At 47.2% G+C, this 22,117-nt stretch overlaps 1 protein-coding gene across 2 annotated transcripts; it reads left to right on the top strand.

Moving 5' to 3' along the window:
- Window positions 1-1,692: 1,692 nt before the first annotated feature.
- LOC142786936 (uncharacterized) lies at window positions 1,693-14,314 on the top strand. 2 transcript variants are annotated; one of them, XM_075884605.1, is made up of 4 exons: window positions 1,693-2,134; window positions 7,119-7,173; window positions 10,446-10,672; window positions 13,967-14,314. In XM_075884605.1, the coding sequence occupies exons 1-4, from the start codon at window positions 1,988-1,990 to the stop codon at window positions 14,243-14,245; spliced, it is 708 nt and encodes a 235-aa protein (XP_075740720.1). In that variant the 5' UTR covers window positions 1,693-1,987; the 3' UTR covers window positions 14,246-14,314. The 2 variants fall into 2 exon arrangements, with proteins under 2 accessions (XP_075740720.1, XP_075740721.1); XM_075884606.1 differs by having other exon boundaries at window positions 7,111-7,173.
- The last annotated feature ends 7,803 nt before the right edge of the window (window positions 14,315-22,117 follow it).

Here is a 22,117-nt window from a genome sequence, read left to right as displayed (position 1 = left end):
CTAAGCTCACTACCTTTGTTATCATTGAAAATCATGATTTTTTCCTAACTGAATCTAAAATCTAACCTATCTCCCTCATTACCGCAGATGTCCATCAACCTCTGCAAATCTTCCTTGTTGTCGGCCATTAGCACTATATCATCTGCGTAGATTAATGCTGGTAGTGCCTGATCAATGAGTTTTCCTTGTTTGACTAAAGAGAGGTTGAAGCCAAGTTTACTTGCCTCTAATTTGGCCTCTAATCCTTGTAGGTACATCATGAACAAGAAGGGTGACTGTGGGCACGCCTGCCTAAGTCCACGTTTCACCACTGTGGGCTTGGATACCTGTTTTTCCCACTTTTTAAATACCTTGTTAGTTTTATAGATTTCCTTTAAACGATTAGTGACTCCATCTTTTACACCCAGTGTGTCTAGTATTCCCCACAAGTCCTCTTGAACCAAGCTATCGTACGCTCCCTTGAATTTCTGCAGGCCGGTAGGAAACTTCACAGCGCAGCGCCTGATCTCGTGAAACGGCGCAGCCATGCAGGCAGGGCATTCAATTCCCTCCCTATTTTTTGTATACTACTGTCCTTCTGTACATCGTAGAACACATAACAGTAATGATAGCAAACAGATCATTGATTCGGGTAGGCTTGGTGTTTTTATTTAAAATGGAACAACGAGGAAGCTGCTGAAGCTCGTGCCTGTATACAGCTGCTTTATATGGAGATGAAACTTTAACGAAAAAAAAAAAAACGTAATGATAAACAGTAGGCTCATAACAAACAACATTTCTCTGAGGGTGCATGGAATATATGTCCCATGCAAGTCTATGCATTGCAGTTCTTACTGCATTAATTATGTACACGTACTGCAGGGCATGCAAGTGTATGCAGACACACGCTGACGAAATGACATTTTTTGCTATATACATACAAACGTGCACCGCACCAAATAAGACGCACGTGTTTGTATAGTCAGGGAACACTCGTGAATATTGATGAAATCACACAGCTGGCTTACAGTATAAAACAAACACAATTGTGAACAATAAAATGCGACGCTGTTTAAAGAGGCGGACCCAGGTTACGAGAATTATCATACACACCACGTGTCAAGCTTTTGCAACATCTAAAGAGACTAAATATGGAAAGTTGCCTTTGTAAGTTAACATGACAGAACCAAATGGAGAAGCCACACGAGAGAACAATTCATCGTGGGCTAAAGAATGTGTTTTAAATATTATACAGAGCTTTGCAAGATAATATCGACGAGTTTTACTCGTCTAGGTGTGGGAGATGTAGGCCTGATAAAATGCGATGTTGCTTCAGAGCCTTCCGTTCGTAATATTGCAATTTTATTCAACTCTTTCAAACGCGGCACCGTAAATTTCTACTGGGTGCTCGAACACGGCAAGCAGGTCGCGGGGCAAAATCTTTGTACCATTTTATTACCGAAACAGCGATACTAGCAATGCTTGAGCTGCACTAGCTGTTTTCTAAATTGTAACCTCCTCAATCTCATCACTGTGATCAGGAAACGGAGAGGAAAAGTACAGCAGTAGTACGTAGAGAAATATTCAATTTCAAGCCCTTTAGCAATATCATCTAAACAAATTGCCAGTTCACTGTTGAATTCTCGATGGAAACAAACAGCTGATCAGGGGCGCAAGCTTGGCTTGGCACTGGCTTGGCCGTTCATACAGAGCCAAAAGCCGATGCAGGAAACTGGATTGCGGATCGTATTGAGACAAAATATTTTATACATTTTTGTTTTCTTTGTTTCATTTCTCTAATTGTTCTTGTAATGGCGTGGACCGCGCTTCGTGATCTCATGTACCGGCGCACTGTTTTTAAGTTTAGTATGGCGCACGATAATACATGATTGCGTGCTTTAATTTAAAAAGGTTCGCGAGTATGGCAGCAACACTGCAATGTCGGGAAGAGGATAGAACCAGTAGCAGTTGCATGCCCGGGTGGAGCGACTGATGCCCAGATGGAGGAATGTCAACCCGATGCCTTTTGTGTTGGCCGTTCTGGCAGTTCCGCCGACTTTATAGAAAGAGACGACCCCGTCACTTGTCCTCTTCTCTTTTCCTTCGGGCATCAGCGACAACATTGACGGACGACGTGTTCGACTTCACCGTGCACGTGAGTATAGGTTGGTTTTTCATTCGAGTGAATTCTTGTTCAGATTTGCAACTTGTCGACTTCATCCTGATCACCTGTCACCGGCAATAAGTCACATACGTGTGATATTTAGGTGAAATAAATGATAATGCACATTTTCTGCTCCATTTGCGTGACTTAGCTACACCAGGACATGAGGTAAAGCCTTTGTCGCCTAGCCACTAGCAGGCAAGATCGATCACTCGCATCCTTCAGTTCACGAATCAACGCGCCTGCCTTAAAATTAGTAAGCTGCTCGCAAAGAAATCTTACCGAGGCAATTTTGTTTTCTGTGAACAATGCACCGTAGATTTGTCTTGAATAACAAAAAAAAAAAACTCGAAAAATGAATGTCGCGACCTTTTAGAAAACGCCGTGTCTAAGAGCTAGACGCGGCATTTTGTAAAAGGCTCATTAAATTCAGTATTTTGTTCGTAGTTTCTGCTTGAAATTATTATTGTCTATGAATTTCATGGCCCAATCTTTCACTTTGGCTGAAAATCTCGGCGGCAAAAACTTTGTTCAGTGTCCATTTAAGGGCAGGTGTAGATGCCATCATTTCAGTCGCAAATCTTTTTGCTAGTCGGTCGGCTGGTTAACAATAAGGGTACTAACTAGAGTTCCAGATTTCATCAGCAACACATCATCATGGCTTCATCAGATGCTGCATTATATACATTCTATCCTTGTTTTTAAATAGGTGTACCGTTTGGTCCACTGTTACAGGAAACAAGCGAGCTCATGGACAGTGAGTCATGTGGTGCTAACTGGCAGCGAGGCTTGTGAATGGGACGCATGCGCAAAGAATCGGGGTGCGCCCAGTTTTGTCTGCCATTTCTCCGCCTGTACGCATGACAGCATTGGAAAGCGCATCCGTATTTTAGCTGCGCAATTTATCTAGCCCAGTGCCTCCTGCTTCAGGGATTTCCTGTGAGCACAAAAAATGCATGATTTTAATCGTTGCTGCAGTGTTTTGCAAGTTGTCACCGTAAAGCACATCATATTTTTCGCATAATGCTCGCTGCAACTAGCAAGTTTCGATGACTCAAAATGCTGTTCAGGTCTGATGCAGAAAACATTTTAAGCTCGTCCACGTGACCATGAAATATTGGTTTAATAAATAATGGAAGGCAGAGTTGGTATCAGTTGATTTACAGTGTGAAAATGAAAAGTGCGAAGGACCGTGCCTCGCAAGTAAGCTCCGAGAGCATGAGCAGAGAAGTAGCAGATGAGGATGCTCATGCGCTGCATTTCCAAATCTCACCAGCACTAATGCTTGACGGACTGCTGGCCACGCACTAGCGTGTTCTTTCTGAAACAGGACTTTGGCCCTGTAAGCAAGTTCTTGAAGGGCATAAGTAAAACGTCAAATGGGCCCCCTAAATGCACCCATCCTTGAACCATTGGGCTTATGAATTAGTGCCCTTTTCAAAATACAACTATTCTTTTCAAATACAACTATTCAAAATACATCTATTCTAAATACAACAGTGCACGAAGTTTAAAAATGGGAAAAAAGTCTTTAAATGTCCCCTTTGTACATAGTGTTCTTGTGATGTCACTTCTGCCGTTGTCTCCCTCTCTCGCCATGCCCAAGTAACTCCCTGGGTACCTACGGCAGTTCACGTGCTGCAGTGCGGTTTGTTGGGGGCTCGTCATCTGTTGCTGTGAACGATGTGGAAGCATTGTGGTTTTTTGTTGTCTTACTTTAACGAGCTCATTGGATTAGGAAGGCCTCGCTCGTTCACTCGATACAAGACCAGATAATCATGATGTGCAACACATACACCAGCCACGGCGTACACCGGCTGCCCGCCACAACCTATGAGGGCCTATTATCTTGCTTTCACTACGAATTGCCTGGCCCAAAAACAAGTGAAAGGTCAAAATCTCTCGAGCCGCAATTTTAAGAGTGGATGTGCGAAGCGCAGCTGCTCCCATCGAAAACTAGTCGTGCAGAGCTAGGCAAGTTTACAAGAGATATAATATTATAAATATATTGTCACGGCCTACGCCACCAAAGTAGCAATGCCCCCCCCCCCCCCCCCCAAGTGTTTTAAACAATGCTGATGTTGAGCTTGAGCCTCTTTGATTGCAATTTGTGGAAATAGTCGAGGAAAATATTATACAAGGCAGATAGCGACTTTGCGTGGTGTGTGCCGCGGTAATGCGAGTCATCACTTTATTTTTCGCGTATGCTTTGACACACTTTTCACTTTGTATTTTGCTTTTGTTGTACGCTATTGTACAGTGGAGTCACTGAACATGATAGAGACCGTGTATAGAATTAATTGACTAATTAAAAAAAATCCTGACGCCCAACTTGAACCGATCGGCTATACTTCAAAGTGAACTAATATTGTTTCTCATTCTTTATAGTTTGTTTCAATGCAATACCAAATCTCCGCGATCGCCATCACGATTTTAACCGCCTTCCTCGCCATCATGGTTTTAACTGCAGACAAGTTTGTATGTACAGTATCTTGGTAAGCTATATCTGTTTGCAGGTAAATACTTGGCTATGGCACTTACCCGTAATGAAGTTGCACCTGAAGGTGCAAATATTGCAAAGTTTCTTCAAGTAGCTTTTGTTAATCTGCACCAGCCAAATACGCTGGTACTTTTAGGAAAATCAGAATGTGCGTTCTCAATTTTAGGTTATAACTTTCAGCGAAGAAACACCCTAAGCTCTGCTCCCTCTGCGTAGACTACTAAATCAACTTGCCTCACTAGCAGCTCATAATTCCTCAAACTTGCATCGTGAGGCAAAACTAAACGGGTGCAAGCACGAGGAGACAACATGACAGTTGTAGGCGATAGATTCGGTTGGTGCCCGGGCATGGTGGTGGCGCATTTCGGAAGTGACGAAAAGGTTCTGCAAGATGCACGTGCACACTTTTTATAGTTGCTGTATTGGACAGCAAACTTTTTTCCTTATCTGGGCAGTTTTACCAAAGGAAGCTTCATCATATGGCGTGATAAATGAAGCGAATCCACAGGTTGAACCACATCATAGCCTCGCTGTGCTTTTGTACTTTTTTGCTCAAAATTTATTTGTACATATAAGTGACAACTTGCCAGTAATAAGGCAGCACTTGTTTCTTTACCATATGATCATCTCCGGTGTGCTGCTGCCTCAATATTTCAAATTCTAAGCATTTACACCATTGTATGTTAACTTTTGCTTTAAAGTGAGACAAGCCACATGTGTATCGTAGATCAAGAAGCATGCCAGTTTTACGTACTTGCAAGGTAAACATCAGAAATGCACAGTTGATCAAAAATACTAGTTTAATGGTGCATCTACATAGCAAAGCACCTGTGGCGCCTCGGGAACAAGATAATGCCACATATGTTACAACAGATAATTAAAAAATACAGGGGACGTGCCGTGAACAAGTAGAAACAAAAATAAAATGGCATGTGGCAGCGAGCGAAGGCGGCAAGGGGGGGGAGCCCGTGGGACTGCAGCGGATGAACGTAGGGTGTGTGTTTAATATGTGGAAGAAAAAAAAATTCAAAATTTTGGCGACTGAAATGAGGGTGACTTAGCGAGTGCGCTCATGACAAGAGTAAACACGGTTATTATTTTTTTTCAAATCTCTTTTGAAAGCCACGAAAAATCTGTATGTGGTGCAGCCTAACAGAAGGTCCGTGAAGGCAAATTATGAATTCGTCGTTGTACAAAGGCCTTTTTTTTTTTTTCATGCGCACCATCCCCGCCGCGGTGGTCTAGTGGCTAAGGTACTCGGCTGCTGACCCACAGGGGGCGGGTTCGAATCCCAGCTGCGGCGGCTGCATTTCCAATGGAAGCGGAAATGTTGTAGGCCCGTGTGCTCAGATTTAGGTGCACGTTAAAGAACCATAGGTGGTCTAAATTTCCGGAGCCCTCCATTACGGCGTCTCTCATAATCATATAGTGATTTTGGGACGTTAAACCCTACATATCAATCAATCATGCGCACCATAAATAGTGCTCAAAATTTAATTGCATATGTTGTTTTCATCCTCGCTGTATTCCGTGCTGTTTATGATGTAAAAAAAAGAAAGCACGCTGAAGTGGTGCTGCTTTTGGGCAACAGTTGAAAATGGCGGGGTGCATGAATGCGGAATACTGCCGCTTACACTCAAATCACTCTTGTGGTCACCTCCCACTGTTTGCAGCATGTGTTGTGTATACACAGCTGCATATTTCCTAGCTAGAAAAATTTGATTTTAGGTGTTTCACGCCATTTTTCATGTAACTATTCCACAATTACACACACTGATCAGCAGGCTTTCAATTGCGCTGAAGGACACAGGTGTCATAAAATTAATAGTAGATACTTTCAAGAAACCGTATGTAAAGGCCGAAGCTTCATGCGTACATACATACACACACACCATATTGTTTTTTGTACTTTATGAAAGCTGCGAAGGTCTCATGTGCCTCCAAGCGTAACCTGTCTTATTTATTCTCCATCACCGCAAAAGTTTTGTGAGTTTCAAATAAAAGTACTTTGCGCATGGCCACGTTTGGGTAATTTTTTGTGTAGGTGTTATTTGAGCAGCCTACAGTGTTTACTTTATAAGCCTGTATGTATATGTTGCATTTTAAGGATGCAGAATGTGTGTGGCTGTACAATATAGATGAAGTGTAAAAATTGTGTCTATTGTAGTGTTCTTGCAACCAATCTTACCCCCATATTCTAGAACGTCCCTCCACTCAACGCTTCACCTTCACTTGAGATGGCTGGTGGGAGCGCCGTCTCTAAGCAGAGAAAGTCGCTGCATGTCAGCAATAATCTGCTGTGATTCTCAAGTAGCGCAGCGTCGCTTTCAAACGAGCAGCGGCACAGTGCTCAACTCTGTTAAGTGAAGGGTGAAAGTCGAGTCGGGGAGCGTTTATGAATATGGGGGTTAGTTTTGTTGTCTTGTTAACCTGCCATTAACACTGGATTGATGCTACTTTGCTCTAGCTGTACAGTGCTCTCCAAGGCTCAAGGAGGCACCGCACGGGGAAGGCTCGGAGCAAACCATGCGTGAGTTTCCTTTCATTGTTACACTATGCACGTATTAAGTGATAGACTTTAATGTATGCTATTTGTATTGTGCAAGTTTTTGGGGACATACAACTTCCAACACTTATATATTCTGACGAAAATCACGCAAGAATGAGAGAAGCTTGTGCAAAAATTATGCAAGACTGTAAGAAGCTTTTGCAGAAGTCTGTGAAATGAAGTTTTGAAAATTTGTGGCAATGTGTCATTGTACAGTGGTCAACAGTCTTGCTCAGCATGCTTGACTGCAGGGCTCCCGTCTGCACAGGCGCATCTACGGAGTGCCTGATGCATGATGGGCCAAATGTCAGCCTGCACACTGGTGCCTCTTATCCCCGTTTGTCTGTTACATCAGTGTCTCTTGTAAAGGGGATCAACTGTGCTACCTTTTTTTTTTTTTCGAATGTAATGAGTTCTTTTTCCAGATTATTGTTGTTTTAAGGTAGAGCCTCACATTTCTATCAAATACTGAAGATTCTATTTTTCCTTCTAGATGGTATGAAGTCACTCCTTGTGTTACAATAGAGTGAACACTGTTATGAGAAAAGCTACTTTATGGAGTTAACTCACTCCATATTGACTTAACACACAGAGTTGGTGAAAACTACACTCCATTCCAGCTGCATTAGGAATAATATTCATTTGCATATTTCTGTTTCTTTTGTTTGTTTGTTGGCTGGAGGTTTGGAGTATAGGGTGGCCAGAGGGCACTGTGTAGTCTTTCTTCATCTTCCCAATTTTGTGAACATCAATTGATAGCCGTATGGGAAGCAGCAAGCATGCTGAAACAGCGGTGCAAGCATGCAAGATGTTCACCATTGCATGCAGTCAGTTGCTGTGAGCAATCCACTGCATACAATTAACTGCGAGTGGTGAACTAATGCTGCACTATGTGTGCCTCCTGGAAAGCTGCAATGGTAAAGTGCCACAATCGTATAGTAACATGGATAAAATCGCAATTTGTTTGTTGAATAATTTTGCAATAGAATCAATGGAGCTTTGGATAAATTTGTGTATCTGCCTGGTTCATCAAAGCTACAGAGTCAAATGCGGTATGTACTCGCGTATTATGTGTACTATTTTTGTCGATCCGGTTATGTGCGAAGCTAGTAGGAATCGCTGGCCTAAAAGCCCAACTGGGAATGGGAATATATGTTGCAGGCGCTGTCACAGCTGTCTCAAAGCGGATTGTCATTTGTTTGCGAAGCCTGTTCAAATGCCCCCATTTTCTTGAAGTTCTTCCGAACATTGCTCACAAAAACCAGTTCCCACGACAAGGTTATACCAGAGAACATAAGTACTCTCCAATAATTGTCGGGAACCCAACGCAAAGTAAGATGCAGACAAGGAAGCGCGATGCCAACACAGTGCTCTGTGTGTCGCCCTTCATGTGTGTGTGTCCCCATTCCTTGTCCCAGTCTTCTATTGCGTTGTGTTCCCTCCGATATCTAACCAACACACCCAAGCTTCTATGCTAAGTCTTATTCAACGCACTCTTCTGCTGGCTCCCATACTGAATATTGCATGTCGAAGAACTCCACGCTGATGTGCTTAGCGGTAGCACGGTTTCAGTTTTCTTCGGTAAGCTTTATAACAGCAATCTGCCTCGTATATAATTATTGTAGCCTATTACAAGGAACGGTAAAAACGCAATGGCCAGATGGCGAAACCAAAAAAAAAAAAAGAAAATGAGTGCGAAAACCTGCCTCATATAGTTGATGTGACAGGTCCTTGCACGCGTTCAACATCTGTGCTGTGTCTCGGGAATACATTCTTGCCGTGGAAGAGGTGGGAAGATAGGAGGCAAACCTTTAGGCGTTTCGGACTACACATAAACAGGTTACGGTTTTCAAGTTCGATATTCTAGGGAAAGCATAAAAGTTCATGGAAGAAGGAACCTTGCACTCGGCCCATTTTGTGTAAGACTGCACTCGCCTGCTCAACAAGAGATGTGCCTGACCAGAGCATCATGAAGTCAAATGTGTCTGTGTGTGTGCTGGCAAGGTGGCTCGGGCTGGTTGGGGAGGGCAAAGTATGCGAGCAAAAAGTTTCTTGTAGTAAAGCAGGCTGGCTAATTATACTGGTGAGCAAATTATGTGAGGATGCAAATTGTGAGAGTAAATATAGTACCGTAATTACTCGAATCTAACGCGCACCTTTTTTCCGGTTAAGCGAGTTCATAAATCGCATGCGCGTTAGAATCGAGTACGAACAAAAAAATTACGGTCAATCTATTGCCATCGCAAATCCAAAATGGCCGCCCCCTACGTGCGTTGGCATGGTGCGTCGGCTATTTCTGCCTATGTGTTTACCATGTGCGGCACTTCGTACGTGTGCTGAGAAGTTCGTCATCTAGTAGTGCATTAGCATCGACGACTTGGAAGGGCCGACTCCAAAAACTCGAGTGCACCACGATGCCGCTTTTAAAGAAAAGTCATCGCGTGTGCAGAAACGGACGGAAATCGGGCCGCATCGTGGTCCTTCTCGAAACGTGCGTGCGGGACCGGCGGAAACAAAAGCAGAAGATTGTCGACAGCAAAGCTTCTCGCAAAGGCTTCAGTGAACCACAGCAGGGTCGGCTTCCGCAAATCGAAGAGCTGCTCCACGAGTATGTGCTTGAGGAGCGAGTGGCACAGCGGCCCATGACGACAGAACTGCTCCAAGTGCGGGCTATGCAATTAGTCTTAGAAAAAAGTCTAATGCGGAGCCTGTTTAAAGCAAGCAGGTGCTGGCTAATTAACTATATGAAGAGGAAAGGCTCTTCCCTCCGAAGGGGAACATGCATATGCGAAAACTTTTGCGGAGAAGTACGATGAAAAGCTTTACAGTTTTCAGAGGTTCGTCCTAAACTTGCGGCGCAACAACGGCTACCTGCTTGGGCAAATCTGGAATGCCGATCAGACGCCTCTTTACTTCGACATGCCTGCCACCACAACTGTCGAGAAGAAGGGGGCGAAGCAAGTTCGCGTGCTGACATCGGTCCGCGGTAAAACTACAGTGACGGCAATGCTCTGTTACACGTCAGATGGGCACAAGCTTCGCCCGTACCTCATATTTAAATGGAAGACAATCCCGAAAGGAATCGTTTTTTCGAGTGGTGTGATCGTGCGGTCCAGCAAAAAAAAAATGGGTGCGCGTTGCAATCAATGTCTTACGTTTTTTTTTTTTTTTTTCGCGGTGGAAATCGGGTGCGCGTTACAATCGAGGGCGCGGTAGAATCGAGTAAATACGGTATGTACTCTTGTATGTTTCAGCTCTGTTGCTACGGATCCTGCGGATCGAACTTGGCATCCGGCAGCAACAAAGAGAGGTTCTGCAGGAGGTGCGACAGCTGAAGCTCGAGGTACGGCTCTTGTCCGTGCCTCAGCACGCCCAGCCAGCACAGCCCCCTTCTGACCTTCCCCGGCTGCCTGCTGGTACAATTGGAGACCTGGAGGCAGCAGAGGCAGCTGTGCAGAGTGAAGCTGTGGCTGCGACTTTGGTGTGTATTTCTTGATTTTTAATATGCCTATGTAACATGCAGAAATTTAGTACTGCTTTAAGATACTGTGTTTCATGAAACAAGCTAGCCAGGTAATCTCATGAGCCACTGTATTACAGTCGAATATGAATAATTCGTACTCAAAGAGGCCAGAAAATTTGTTCAAATTAAAGGAAGTTCAAAATAATGAAAGTTACCGTAATTACTTGAATCTAACACGCACCTTTTTCCGGTTAAGAGAGTTCATGAATCGCATGCGCGTTAGAATCGAGTACGAAAAAAAAAAAATGAATATGGTCATTCTATTGCCATCGCCACTTACAAAATGGCCGCCCCCTACGTGCGTCGGCATGGCGCGTCGGTCATTTCTGCCTATGTGTTTCCCATGTGCGGTACTTCATACGTGTGCTGAGGAGTTCGTCATCTTGTAGTACATTAGCATCGACGGCATGGTAGGGCCGACTCCAAAAATTCGACGAGTGCACCACAATGCCGCTTCTAATAGAAAAGTCATCGCGTGTGCCGGAACGGACAGAAATCGGGCCGCATCGTGGTTATTCGAAGTTCCCAAAACGTGCGTGCGGGACTGGCGGAAACAAAAGCAGGATATTGTCGACAGCAAAGATTCACGCAAAGGCTTCAGTGTACCACAGCAGGGTCGGTTTCCACAAATTGAAGAGCTACTCGGTGAGTATGTGATTAAGCAGTGAGCGGCACAGCGGCCCGTGACGACAGAACTGCTCCAAGTGCAGGCTATGCAGTTAGCCTTAGAAAAAGGGCTAATGCAGAGCCATTTTAAAGCGAGCAGGTGCTGGCTAACGAACTTTATGAAGAGAAAAGGCTTTTCCCTCCGAAGGCGAACGGGCATATGCCGGAAGTTGCCGGAGGAGTACGAAGAAAAGCTTCAGAGTCTTCAGCGGTTCCTCCTAAACTTGCGGCACAACAACGGCTACCTGCTTGGGCAAATCGGGAATGCCGATCACACGCCTCTTTACTTCAACATGCCTGGCACCACAACCGTCTAGGAGAAAGGGGCGAAGCAAGTTTGTGTACTGACATCGGGCGACGGTAAAACTAGAGTGACAGCAATGCTCCGTTGCACGTCAGATAGGCATAAGCTTCCCCCGTACTTCATATTTAAACGGAAGACGCTCTCAAAAATTGTCGTTTTCCCGAGTGGTGTGATCAAGCGGGCCAACGTGAAAAAAGGGTGCGCGTTGCAACTGATGTCTTGTTTTTTTTTTTTTTTTTTTTTTTGTCGTGGAAACCGGGCGCGCATTACAATCGAGGGCGCGGTAGAATAGAGTAAATACGGTAATTGAGCGGAGGGCTCACCATGCAGTGATGCATGTGCATGGAGAAGTTTTATTCACAAATTACAGGACATCCGTCATTAATTAAAGTAGTCAATACATGTCTGTACACGTTGGCCTTGCAACGAGTCAACAAGTTTTGCGTGCAGTTTGCAAAGCATTTGTACTTCGGCTTCAGTATTCTCCTGGCAATAGAAGTTGCGCGCGGCAATGTCCAGTGCTGACACTCTTTGAAGACAACTGTGTTTCCACTGTTACCATCTGCGCTGCAGCCGGAGCGTGGCCAGCACATGATGAGAAAGGAGGAGCGTCTTCCCCTGGAGAAAAGCAGATAGGCATTCGAGAGAGAAACACTCCGCGGCAGCTTTTTTTTTTTTCTCTTCATGCGCGGTGTTGAAAGGAGAAGAGTCTCTACATAGCAGGAACGAAAAACAGGGAAGCGTGACACCGGCGCGTTGCAGATCGGCATGAGAGAGAGCCCACTCTCTGCGACAGCTTTTTTTCCCCTCTTTCTCTTCGTGCGCAGTGTTAAGAGGAGAAGGGTCTCTACGTGGCAGGGACGGAAAAAGCCGAAGCGTGGCACAGGAATGTCGCAGATTGGCATTTGGCAAACATTCCACCGCAGTCTTTTCTTTCCTTTTCTTCATTTTCTTCTTTAAGCACAGCGATGAGGTGTCTGAAGTGCCACCGCAGGATTGGGCGGGGTGCTGAGAGCATTTTCGGAGTGCGGTATAGCTTTCATAGGACCACAGCGTCAGTTCGAATTAAGTGTGTTGGAATTAATGAGATTCGACTGTATTTAGTATAGTCTGTGAAGTCCGAGTGAACTGTCCTAAGCTAGCAGACGATGTAGGCGGCATCGTGTGTTTGATGGGCAGTGACTAGCAATAGCCTGCTTAAAACAGACATTCAGTAATTTTGTTCATTTATCACCCTATTTCGTGTCCGCTGCGGCTCTCTCTACTTTGAGCTACAGTTCACCCTGCCTTGTGTTAGCCGATTTCTTACTTTTTTAAAAATCTAACATGCACCCCATTTCGCAGGGTGAAGAAAAATGCACCTTTGTTTATTGTGATGAGATTTCTAAAGCGACATGCCTCTTTGTTGGCTATCACAGAAAAATATAGACAGCAAATGGTGCGACCATCTAGTGCGACCTTTATTTTTCTATCAGTTTCATCTATGACCAAGATTTGGTCGCTCTAAGGTTGCCTCTTAGTACGCCTTGATCATGTTCATTTATCTTGTTGTGCTCTGCTTACAATGCATTGATTAAAAACATGTCCTAGCTTCTTTTTGAATTCCACATACTTTATCGTTTTTCACCTGTAGAAGCTGCTCCTGGTCAACATTCAGGCAAAGACATTGTAACCTCAAAGAAACGTGTATTGGAATTTGAGCACTGTACAAAGTAATTATACTATTTCATAGCTAGAATCAATATTTATTAAGGGTTATAACTGTGTTGTATTTGATTTCATAACAGCAAAACTGCATTCAGAGAAGGACTCTGAAAGGTTCTCACACTGAGTGTGAGAGGGCTGATGTGGAAACCATTTTAGGTCAAGTGAGTTGAAGTTAGCGTAAAAAAACAATGAAATGTTGTGATGCCCGAAAATTCAAGTTGTTGTTTTCAGTGTCCTCTTCTTGCAGATTTTTATCATGAAAACATTTCGATGTGCTGTTGCGTTTACCCCATCTATGCTTCTTGCATTTTTTTAAAGCGCAAGCACCTCCTGCAGATTGGGGGACGTGGCCTCCGAGAAATTGGTGTGAATGCCATGAAGGCTGTATTGGCACATGACGTGCAAGTGCTGTACAGCCTTCATGGCAGAAAAGGGAAAAGGGCCTTTGTGAACCTGAGGCTCTGTAGATTAGTGACAGGTTTAACTTGTTCATTGTTTTATGTGTGTGTTACCATGTGTATTCTCTGTACTGCAGTGCTTCATGTGTACTATGGTATTTCTGTTCTTGTATGCAGATGTCATCTGCCAAAAAGCAGGGTGCGACCAGGCGGAGGCCCTCAACTTTATTAAGAGGTGGCTGCCAGGGTCTGGTGATCGCTGTGGGGGCAGGAAGCGGCGCTTCAGAGAAGCATTTGTTGTGGAGCAGCCCGATGATCCCTACTCTCAGAGTGCAGATTATCGGCTGCTCGCGGCAGCTGGCTTCCTGCCAAGCCACAGCAGCCAGGGCCTTGACAGCACCACTGCCACTGTGCCCCCAACGCAACCTGACCTGCAGTAGAGCGGGCCTTTTTTAGTTGTGTATATATATTTTTCAATGTATACATTTTTTGTTGTACCAAATAAATAAAAAAACAAAGAATAAATGGTCCGCAGACTGTCGGTGGTGCACTGTTCGGCTAGCTTATGCTGATTCGGAAGCACCATCACCATGTTTTAGTTACAAAAAAATGCTCTAAACTGTATGAATATTCTCGATTATCATGTGGGGGACATATGTGGGGATTGCAAGTGGGGGACGTACGCTTTCAGCATTTACTTCCTAACGACTTTTTTCGATCTGCTGTACCAAATACCAGTACCAAGTAAAGCACTCTCTATTGCAAAAAATAAATTGGTAAAAAAAATAAACTACACTTCTAGTGTTAGCAAAGGGAATGACGTATAAAAGATGAAATAGATCGAGTAACTGTTTTCAGTTCTCAGCATTCAATTTTCTGTTGCCCCAAGTATACAGGGCTGCAAAACTACAAGAGCGGGTCATCGAGGCATATTGTTTAAATCTTCCGGTAAGAAACATTCTCTACTAATAATGGTTACATAATGGCAAGCCAATCAGTAGCCAATATTCGTCGTGCAGGAAACATCGGTGTAATAACGGCCTTTCATTGGCTGCAATGTGGCCCTGGATTGGTGCAATGTCGGCCGTACATCCGTAGCCAATATTTGTCGTGCAGCGAACATCGGCGTAAAAATGGCATGTGATTGGCTGAAATATGGCCCAATGTTGGCCGAACATTGGCAGCTTTGTCGGCAATACGATGGGCCTTCGTCGGCCCAATGTTGGTTGCATACTGGCTAAAACATCGGCAAAACGTCGGCCCATCATTGGCTTGAACGTCGGCCCGACATTGGAAGAAGTTGCACTTCCGACGTCGGCCCGACGTCGGTGCCGATGTTAGCCGATGTTGGTCCAAGATTGGTCCAACGGCGGCGTGCTGCCTGGGAATGTTGGAGGTTCGAGCCCACGCGTTGGTGGTGCGGCGCTTTTTTTTCTTTGGGCTGATAGCTTTCAAGATATGTTCTAATGGTGGTAAGAGTAGAGCAGGACTGTCTCCGTGGCGCCATTGGCTAGCGCGATCGGCAGTTAACCGAAAGGTTGCAGTTTCGAGCCCACCCGGTGGTGGTGCGGCGCTTTTTTTTCTTTGGGCTGAGAGCTTTGAAGATATGTTATGATGGTGGTGAGAGTGAAGCAGGACTGTCTCCGTTGCGCAATTGGCTAGCGTGATCGGCTGTTAACCGAAAAGTTGGAGGTTCGAGCCCACCCGGTGGTGGTGCGGCGCTTTTTTTTTTGGGCCGATAGCTTTGAAGATATGTTCTGATGGTGGTGAGAGTGGAGCAGGACTGTCTCCGTGGCGCAATTGGCTAGCGTGATCGGCTGTTAACCGAAAAGTTGGTAGTTCAAGCCCACCCGGTGGTGGTGCGGCACTTTTTTTTCTTTGGGCTGATAGCTTTCAAGATATGTTCTGATGATGGTGAGAGTGGAGCAGGACTGTGTCCGTGGCGCAATTGGCTAGCGTGATCGGCTGTTAACCGAAAAGTTGGTTGTTCGAGCCCACCCGGTGGTGGTGCGGCGTTTTTTTTCTTTGGGCAGAAAGCTTTGAAGAAATGTTCTGATGGTGGTGAGAGTGGAGCAGGACTGTCTTCATGGCGCAATCGGCTAGCGCGATCGGCTGTTAACCAAAAGGTCGGAGGTTCGAGCCCACCCGGTGGTGGTATGGCGCTTTTTTTCTTTGGGCTGATAGCTTTGAAGATATGTTCTGATGGTGGTGAGAGTAGAGCAGGACTGTCTCCGTGGCGCAATGGGCTAGCGCGATCGGCTGTTAACCGAAAGGTTAGAGTTTTGAGCCCTCCCGGGAGTGGTGTGTTGCTTTTTTCTTTGCGGTAATCGCTTTGAAGATATGTTCTGATGGTGGTGAGAGTGGAGCAGGACTGTCTTCGTGGCGCAATTTGCTAGCGCGATCGGCTGTTAACCGAAAGGTTGGAGATTCGAGCCCACCTGGTGGTGGTGGTGCAGCGCTTCTTTTTCTTTGCGCTCATAGCTTTGAAGATAAGTTCTGATGATGGTGAGAGTGGAGCAAGACTGCCTCCGTGGCGCGATGGGCTAGCGGGATCGGCTGTTAACCGAAAGGTTAGAGTTTTGAGCCCTCCTGGGAGTGGTGTGTTGCTTTTTTCTTTGCGGTAATAGCTTTGAAGATATGTTCTGATGGTGGTGAGAGTGGAGCAGGACCGTCTTCGTGGCGCAATTGGCTAGCGCGATCGGCTGTTAACCGAAAGGTTGGAGGTTCGAGCCTAACCGGTGGTGGTGCGGCGCTTTTTTTTCTTTGGGGTGACAGCTCTGAAGAAATGTTCTGACGGTGGTGAGAGTGGAGCACGACTGTCTCCGTGGGGCAATTGGCTAGCGCGATCGTCTGTTAACCGAAAGGTTGAGGTTCGAGCCCACCCGGTGGTGGTGCGGCGCTTTTTTTTTTCTTTGGGGTGGTAGCTCTGAAGAAATGGTCTGACGGTGGTGAGAGTAGAGCAGGACGGTCCGCGTGGCGCAATTGGCTAGCGCGACCGGCTGTTAACCGAACATTTGGAGGTTCGAGCCCTCCCGGGTGGGGTGAGTTGCTGTTTTTGCGCTGATAGCTTTGAAGATATGTTCTGATGGTGGTAAGAGTGGAGCACGATTGTCTCCGTGGCGCAATTGGCTAGCGCGATCTGCTGTTAACCGAAAGGTTGGAGGTTCGAGCCCAACCGGTGGTGGTGCGTCGCTTTTTTTTTCTTTGGGCTGATAGCTTTGAAGATATGTTCTGATGGTGGTGAGAGTGGAGCAAGCCTGTCTCCGTGGCGCAATGGGCTAGCGCGATCGGCTGTTGACCGAAAGGTTGGAGTTTCGAGCCCTCTCGGGAGTGGTGTGTTGCTTTTTTCTTTGCGCTGATAGCTTTGAAGATATGTTCCGATGGTGGTGTGAGTGGAGCAAGACTGCCTCCGTGGCGCAATGGGCTAGCGCGATCGGCTGTTAACCGAAAGGTTGGAGTTTCGAGCCCTCGCGGGAGTAGTGTGTTGCTTTTTCTTTGCGGTAATAGCTTTGAAGATATGTTCTGATGGTGGTGAGAGTGCAGCAGGACTGTCTTCGTGGCGCAATTGGCTAGCGCGATCGGCTGTTAACCGAAAGGTTGGAGGTTCGAGCCCAATCGGTGGTGGTGCGGCGCTTTTTTTTCGTTGGGGTGATAGCTCTGAAGAAATGTTCTGACGGTGGTGAGAGTGGAGCACGACTGTCTCCGTGGGGCAATTGGCTAGCGCGATCGGCTGTTAACCGAAAGGTTGGAGGTTCGAGCCCACCCGGTGGTGGTGCGGCGCTTTTATTTCTTTGGGCTGATAGCTCTGAAGAAATGTTCTGACGGTGGTCAGAGTGGAGCAGGACTGTCCCCGTGGCGCCATTGGCTAGCGCGATCGGCTGTTAACCGAAAAGTTAAAGGTTCGAGCCTTCCCGGGTGGGGTGTATTGCTTTTTTCTTTGCGCTGATAGCTTTGAAGATATGTTCTGATGGTGGTGAGCGTGGAGCACTATTGGCTCCGTGGTGCAATTGGCTAGCACGATCGGCCGTTAACCGAAAGGTTGGAGGTTCAAGCCCACCCGGTGGTAGTGCAGCGCTTCTTTTTCTTTGCGCTCATAGCTTTGAAGATATGTTCTGATGATGGTGAGAGTGGAGCAAGACTGCCTCCGTGGCGCAATGGGCTAGCGCGATCGGCTGTTAACCGAAAGGTTAAAGTTTTGAGCCCTCTCGGGAGTGGTGTGTTGCTTTTTTCTTTGCGGTAATAGCTTTGAAGATATGTTCTGATGGTGGTGAGAGTGGAGCAGGACCGTCTTCGTGGCGCAATTGGCTAGCGCGATCGGCTGTTAACCGAAAGTTTGGAGGTTCGAGCCCAACCGGTGGTGGTGCGGCGCTTTTTTTTCTTTGGGGTGATAGCTCTGAAGAAATAATCTGACGGTGGTGAGAGTGGAGCACGACTGTCTCCGTGGGGCAATTGGCTAGCGCGATCGCCTGTTAACCGAAAGGTTGGAAGTTCGAGCCCACCCGGTGGTGGTGCGGCGCTTTTTTTTTCTTTGGGGTGGTAGCTCTGAAGAAATGGTCTGACGGTGGTGAGAGTGGAGCAGGACGGTCCGCGTGGCGCAATTGGCTAGCGCGATCGGCTGTTAACCGAAAATTTGGAGGTTCGAGCCCTCCCGGGTGGGGTGTGTTGCTTTTTTTGCGCTGATAGCTTTGAAGATATGTTCTGATGGTGGTGAGAGTGGAGCACGATTGTCTCCGTGGCGCAATTGGCTAGCGCGATCTGCTGTTAACCGAAAGGTTGTAGGTTCGAGCCCACCCGGTGGTGGTGCGGCGCTTTTTTTCTTTGGGCTGATAGCTTTGAAGATATGTTCTGATGGTGGTGAGAGTGGAGCAAGCCTGTCTCCGTGGCGCAATGAGCTAGTGCGATCGGCTGTTGACCGAAAGGTTGGAGTTTCGAGCCCTCTAGGGAGTGGTGTGTTGCTTTGTTCTTTGCGCTGATAGCTTTGAAGATATGTTCTGATGGTGGTGAGAGTGGAGCAAGACTGTCTCCGTGGCGCAATGGGCTAGCGCGATCGGCTGTTAACCGAAAGGTTGAAGGTTCGAGCCCACCCGTCGGTGGTGCAGCGCTTTTTTTTTCTTTGCGCTGATAGCTTTGAAGATATGTTCTGATGATGGTGAGAGTGGAGCAGAACTGTCCCCGTGGCGCAATTGGCTAGCGCGATCGGCTGTTAACCGAAAAGTTGGAGGTTCGAGCCCTCGCGGGAGTAGTGTGTTGCTTTTTTCTTTGCGGTAATAGCTTTGAAGATATGTTCTGATGGTGGTGAAAGTGGAGCACGATTGTCTCCGTGGCGCAATTGGCGAGCGCGATCTGCTGTTAACCGAAGGGTTGGAGGTTCGAGCCCACCCGGTGGTGGTGCGGCGCTTTTTTTTCTTTGGGCTGATAGCTTTTGAAGATATGTTCTAATTGTGGTGAGAGTGGCGCAGGACTGTCTCCGTGGCGCAATTGGCCAGCGCGATCTGCTGTTAACCGAAAAGTTTGAGGTTCGAGCCCTCCCGGGAGTGGTGTTTTGCTTTTTTCTTTGCGCTGATAGCTTTGAAGATATGTTCTGATGGTGGTGAGAGTGGAGCACGACTGTCTCCGTGGCGCAATGGGCTAGCGCGATCGGCTGTTAACCGAAAGGTTGGAGGTTCGAGCCCACCCGTTGGTGGTGCAGCGCTTTTTTTTCTTTGCGCTGATAGCTTTGAAGATATGTTCTGATGATGGTGGGAGGGGAGCAAGACTGCCTCCGTGGCGCAATGGGCTAGCGCGATCGGCTGTTAACCGAAAGGTTGGAGTTTCGAGCCCTCGCGGGAGTAGTGTGTTGCTTTTTTTCTTTGCGGTAATAGCTTTGAAGATATGTTCTGATGGTGGTGAGAGTGGAGCAGAACTGTCTTCGTGGCGCAATTGGCTAGCGCGATCGGCTGTTAACCGAAAGGTTGGAGGTTCGAGCCCAACCGGTGGTGGTGCGGCGCTTTTTTTTCGTTGGGGTGATAGCTCTGAAGAAATGTTCTGACGGTGGTGAGAGTGGAGCGCGACTGTCTCCGTGGGGCAATTGGCGAGCGCGATCGGCTGTTAACCGAAAGGTTGGAGGTTCGAGCCCACCCGGTGGTGGTGCGGCGCTTTTTTTTTCTTTGGGCTGATAGCTCTGAAGAAATGTTCTGACGGTGGTCAGAGTGGAGCAGGACTGTCCCCGTGGCGCCATTGGCTAGCGCGATCGGCTGTTAACCGAAAAGGTAAAGGTTCGAGCCTTCCCGGGTGGGGTGTGTTGCTTTTTTCTTTGCGCTGATAGCTTTGAAGATATGTTCTGATGGTGGTGAGCGTGGAGCACTATTGTCTCCGTGGCGCAATTGGCTAGCGCGATCGGCCGTTAACCGAAAGGTTGGAGGTTCAAGCCCACCCGGTGGTAGTGCAGCGCTTCTTTTTCTTTGCGCTCATAGCTTTGAAGATATGTTCTGATGGTGGTGAGAGTGGAGCAGGACTGTCTTCGTGGCGCAATTGGCTAGCGCGATCGGCTGTTAACCGAAAGGTTGGAGGTTCGAGCCCAACCGGTGGTGGTGCGGCGCTTTTTTTTTCTTTGGGATGATAGCTCTGAAGAAATGTTCTGACGGTGGTGAGAGTGGAGCAGGACTGTCTTCGTGGCGCAATTGGCTAGCGCGATCGGCTGTTAACCGGAAGGTTGGAGGTTCGAGCCCAGCCGGTGGTGGTGCGGCGTTTTTTTTTCATTGGGGCGATAGCTCTGAAGAAATGTTCTGACGGTGGTGAGAGTGGAGCACGACTGTCTCCGTGGGGCAATTGGCTAGCGTGATCGGCTGTTAACCGAAAGGTTGGAGGTTCGAGACCACCCGGTGGTGGTGCGGCCCTTTTTTTTCTTTGGGGTGATAGCTCTGAAGAAATGGTCTGACGGTGGTGAGAGTGGAGCAGAACTGTCCCCGTGGCGCAATTGGCTAGCGCGATCGGCTGTTAACCGAAAAGTTGGAGGTTCGAGCCCTCCCGGGTGGGGTGTGTTGCTTTTTTCTTTGCGCTGATAGCTTTGAAGATATGTTCTGATGGTGGTGAGAGTGGAGCACGATTGTCTCCGTGGCGCAATTGGCTAGCGCGATCTGCTGTTAACCGAAAGGTTGGAGGTTCGAGCCCACCCGGTGGTGGTGCGGCGCTTTTTTTTCTTTGAGCTGATAGCTTTGAAGATATGTTCTAATTGTGGTGAGAGTGGCGCAGGACTGTCTCCGTGGCGCAATTGGCCAGCGCGATCGGCTGTTATCCGAAAAGTTTGAGGTTCGAGCCCTCCCGGGAGTGGTGTTTTGCTTTTTTCTTTGCGCTGATAGCTTTGAAGATATGTTCTGATGGTGGTGAGAGTGGAGCACGACTGTCTCCGTGGCGCAATGGGCTAGCGCGATCGGCTGTTAACCGAAAGGTTAGAGTTTTGAGCCCTCCCGGGAGTGGTGTGTTGCTTTTTTCTTTGCGGTAATAGCTTTGAAGTTATGTTCTGATGGTGGTGAGAGTGGAGCAGGACTGTCGTCGTGGCGCAATTTGCTAGCGCGATGTTAACCGAAAGGTTGGAGGTTCGAGCCCACCTGGTGGTGGTGGTGGTGCAGCGATTCTTTTTCTTTGCGCTCATAGCTTTGAAGATAAGTTCTGATGATGGTGAGAGTGGAGCAAGACTGCCTCCGTGGCGCAATGGGCTAGCGCGATCGGCTGTTAACCGAAAGGTTAGAGTTTTGAGCCCTCCCGGGAGTGGTGTGTTGCTTTTTTCTTTGCGGTAATAGCTTTGAAAATATGTTCTGATGGTGGTGAGAGTGGAGCAGGACCGTCTTCGTGGCGCAATTGGCTAGCGCGATCGCCTGGTAACCGAAAGGTTGGAGGTTCGAGCCCAACCGGTGGTGGTGCGGCGCTTTTTTTTTCTTTGGGGTGATAGCTCTGAAGGAATGTTCTGACGGTGGTGAGAGTGGAGCACGACTGTCTCCGTGGGGCAATTGGCTAGCGCGATCGTCTGTTAACCGAAAGGTTGGAGGTTCGAGCCCACCCGGTGGTGGTGCGGCGCTTTTTTTTCTTTGGGGTGGTAGCTCTGAAGAAATGGTCTGACGGTGGTGAGAGTGGAACAGGACGGTCCGCGTTGCGCAATTGGCTGGCGCGATCGGCTGTTAACCGAAAATTTGGAGGTTCGAGCCCTCCCGGATGAGGTGTGTTGCTTTTTTTTGCGCTGATAGCTTTGAAGATATGTTCTGATGGTGGTGAGAGTGGAGCAAGACTGTCTCCGTGGCGCAATGGGCTAGTGCGATCGGCTGTTAACCGAAAGGTTGGAGGTTCGAGCCCACC

Source organism: Rhipicephalus microplus, unplaced genomic scaffold (genome assembly GCF_043290135.1).
Source record: "Rhipicephalus microplus isolate Deutch F79 unplaced genomic scaffold, USDA_Rmic scaffold_39, whole genome shotgun sequence".
Lineage (NCBI taxonomy): Eukaryota > Metazoa > Arthropoda > Arachnida > Ixodida > Ixodidae > Rhipicephalus > Rhipicephalus microplus.
This window is presented reverse-complemented; position numbering and strand designations above follow the sequence as displayed.

What these genes read in the sequence shown, in the direction of transcription:
- LOC142786936 (XM_075884605.1), top strand. Translation starts at nt 1,988, where the DNA reads ATGTCAACCCGATGCCTTTTGTGTTGGCCGTTCTGGCAGTTCCGCCGA. An exon ending in TGTTCGACTTCACCGTGCAC is followed by an intron (nt 2,135 to 7,118) that starts GTGAGTATAGGT and finishes CTAGCTGTACAG; the next exon opens with TGCTCTCCAAGGCTCAAGGA. An exon ending in AAGCTGTGGCTGCGACTTTG is followed by an intron (nt 10,673 to 13,966) that starts GTGTGTATTTCT and finishes TCTTGTATGCAG; the next exon opens with ATGTCATCTGCCAAAAAGCA.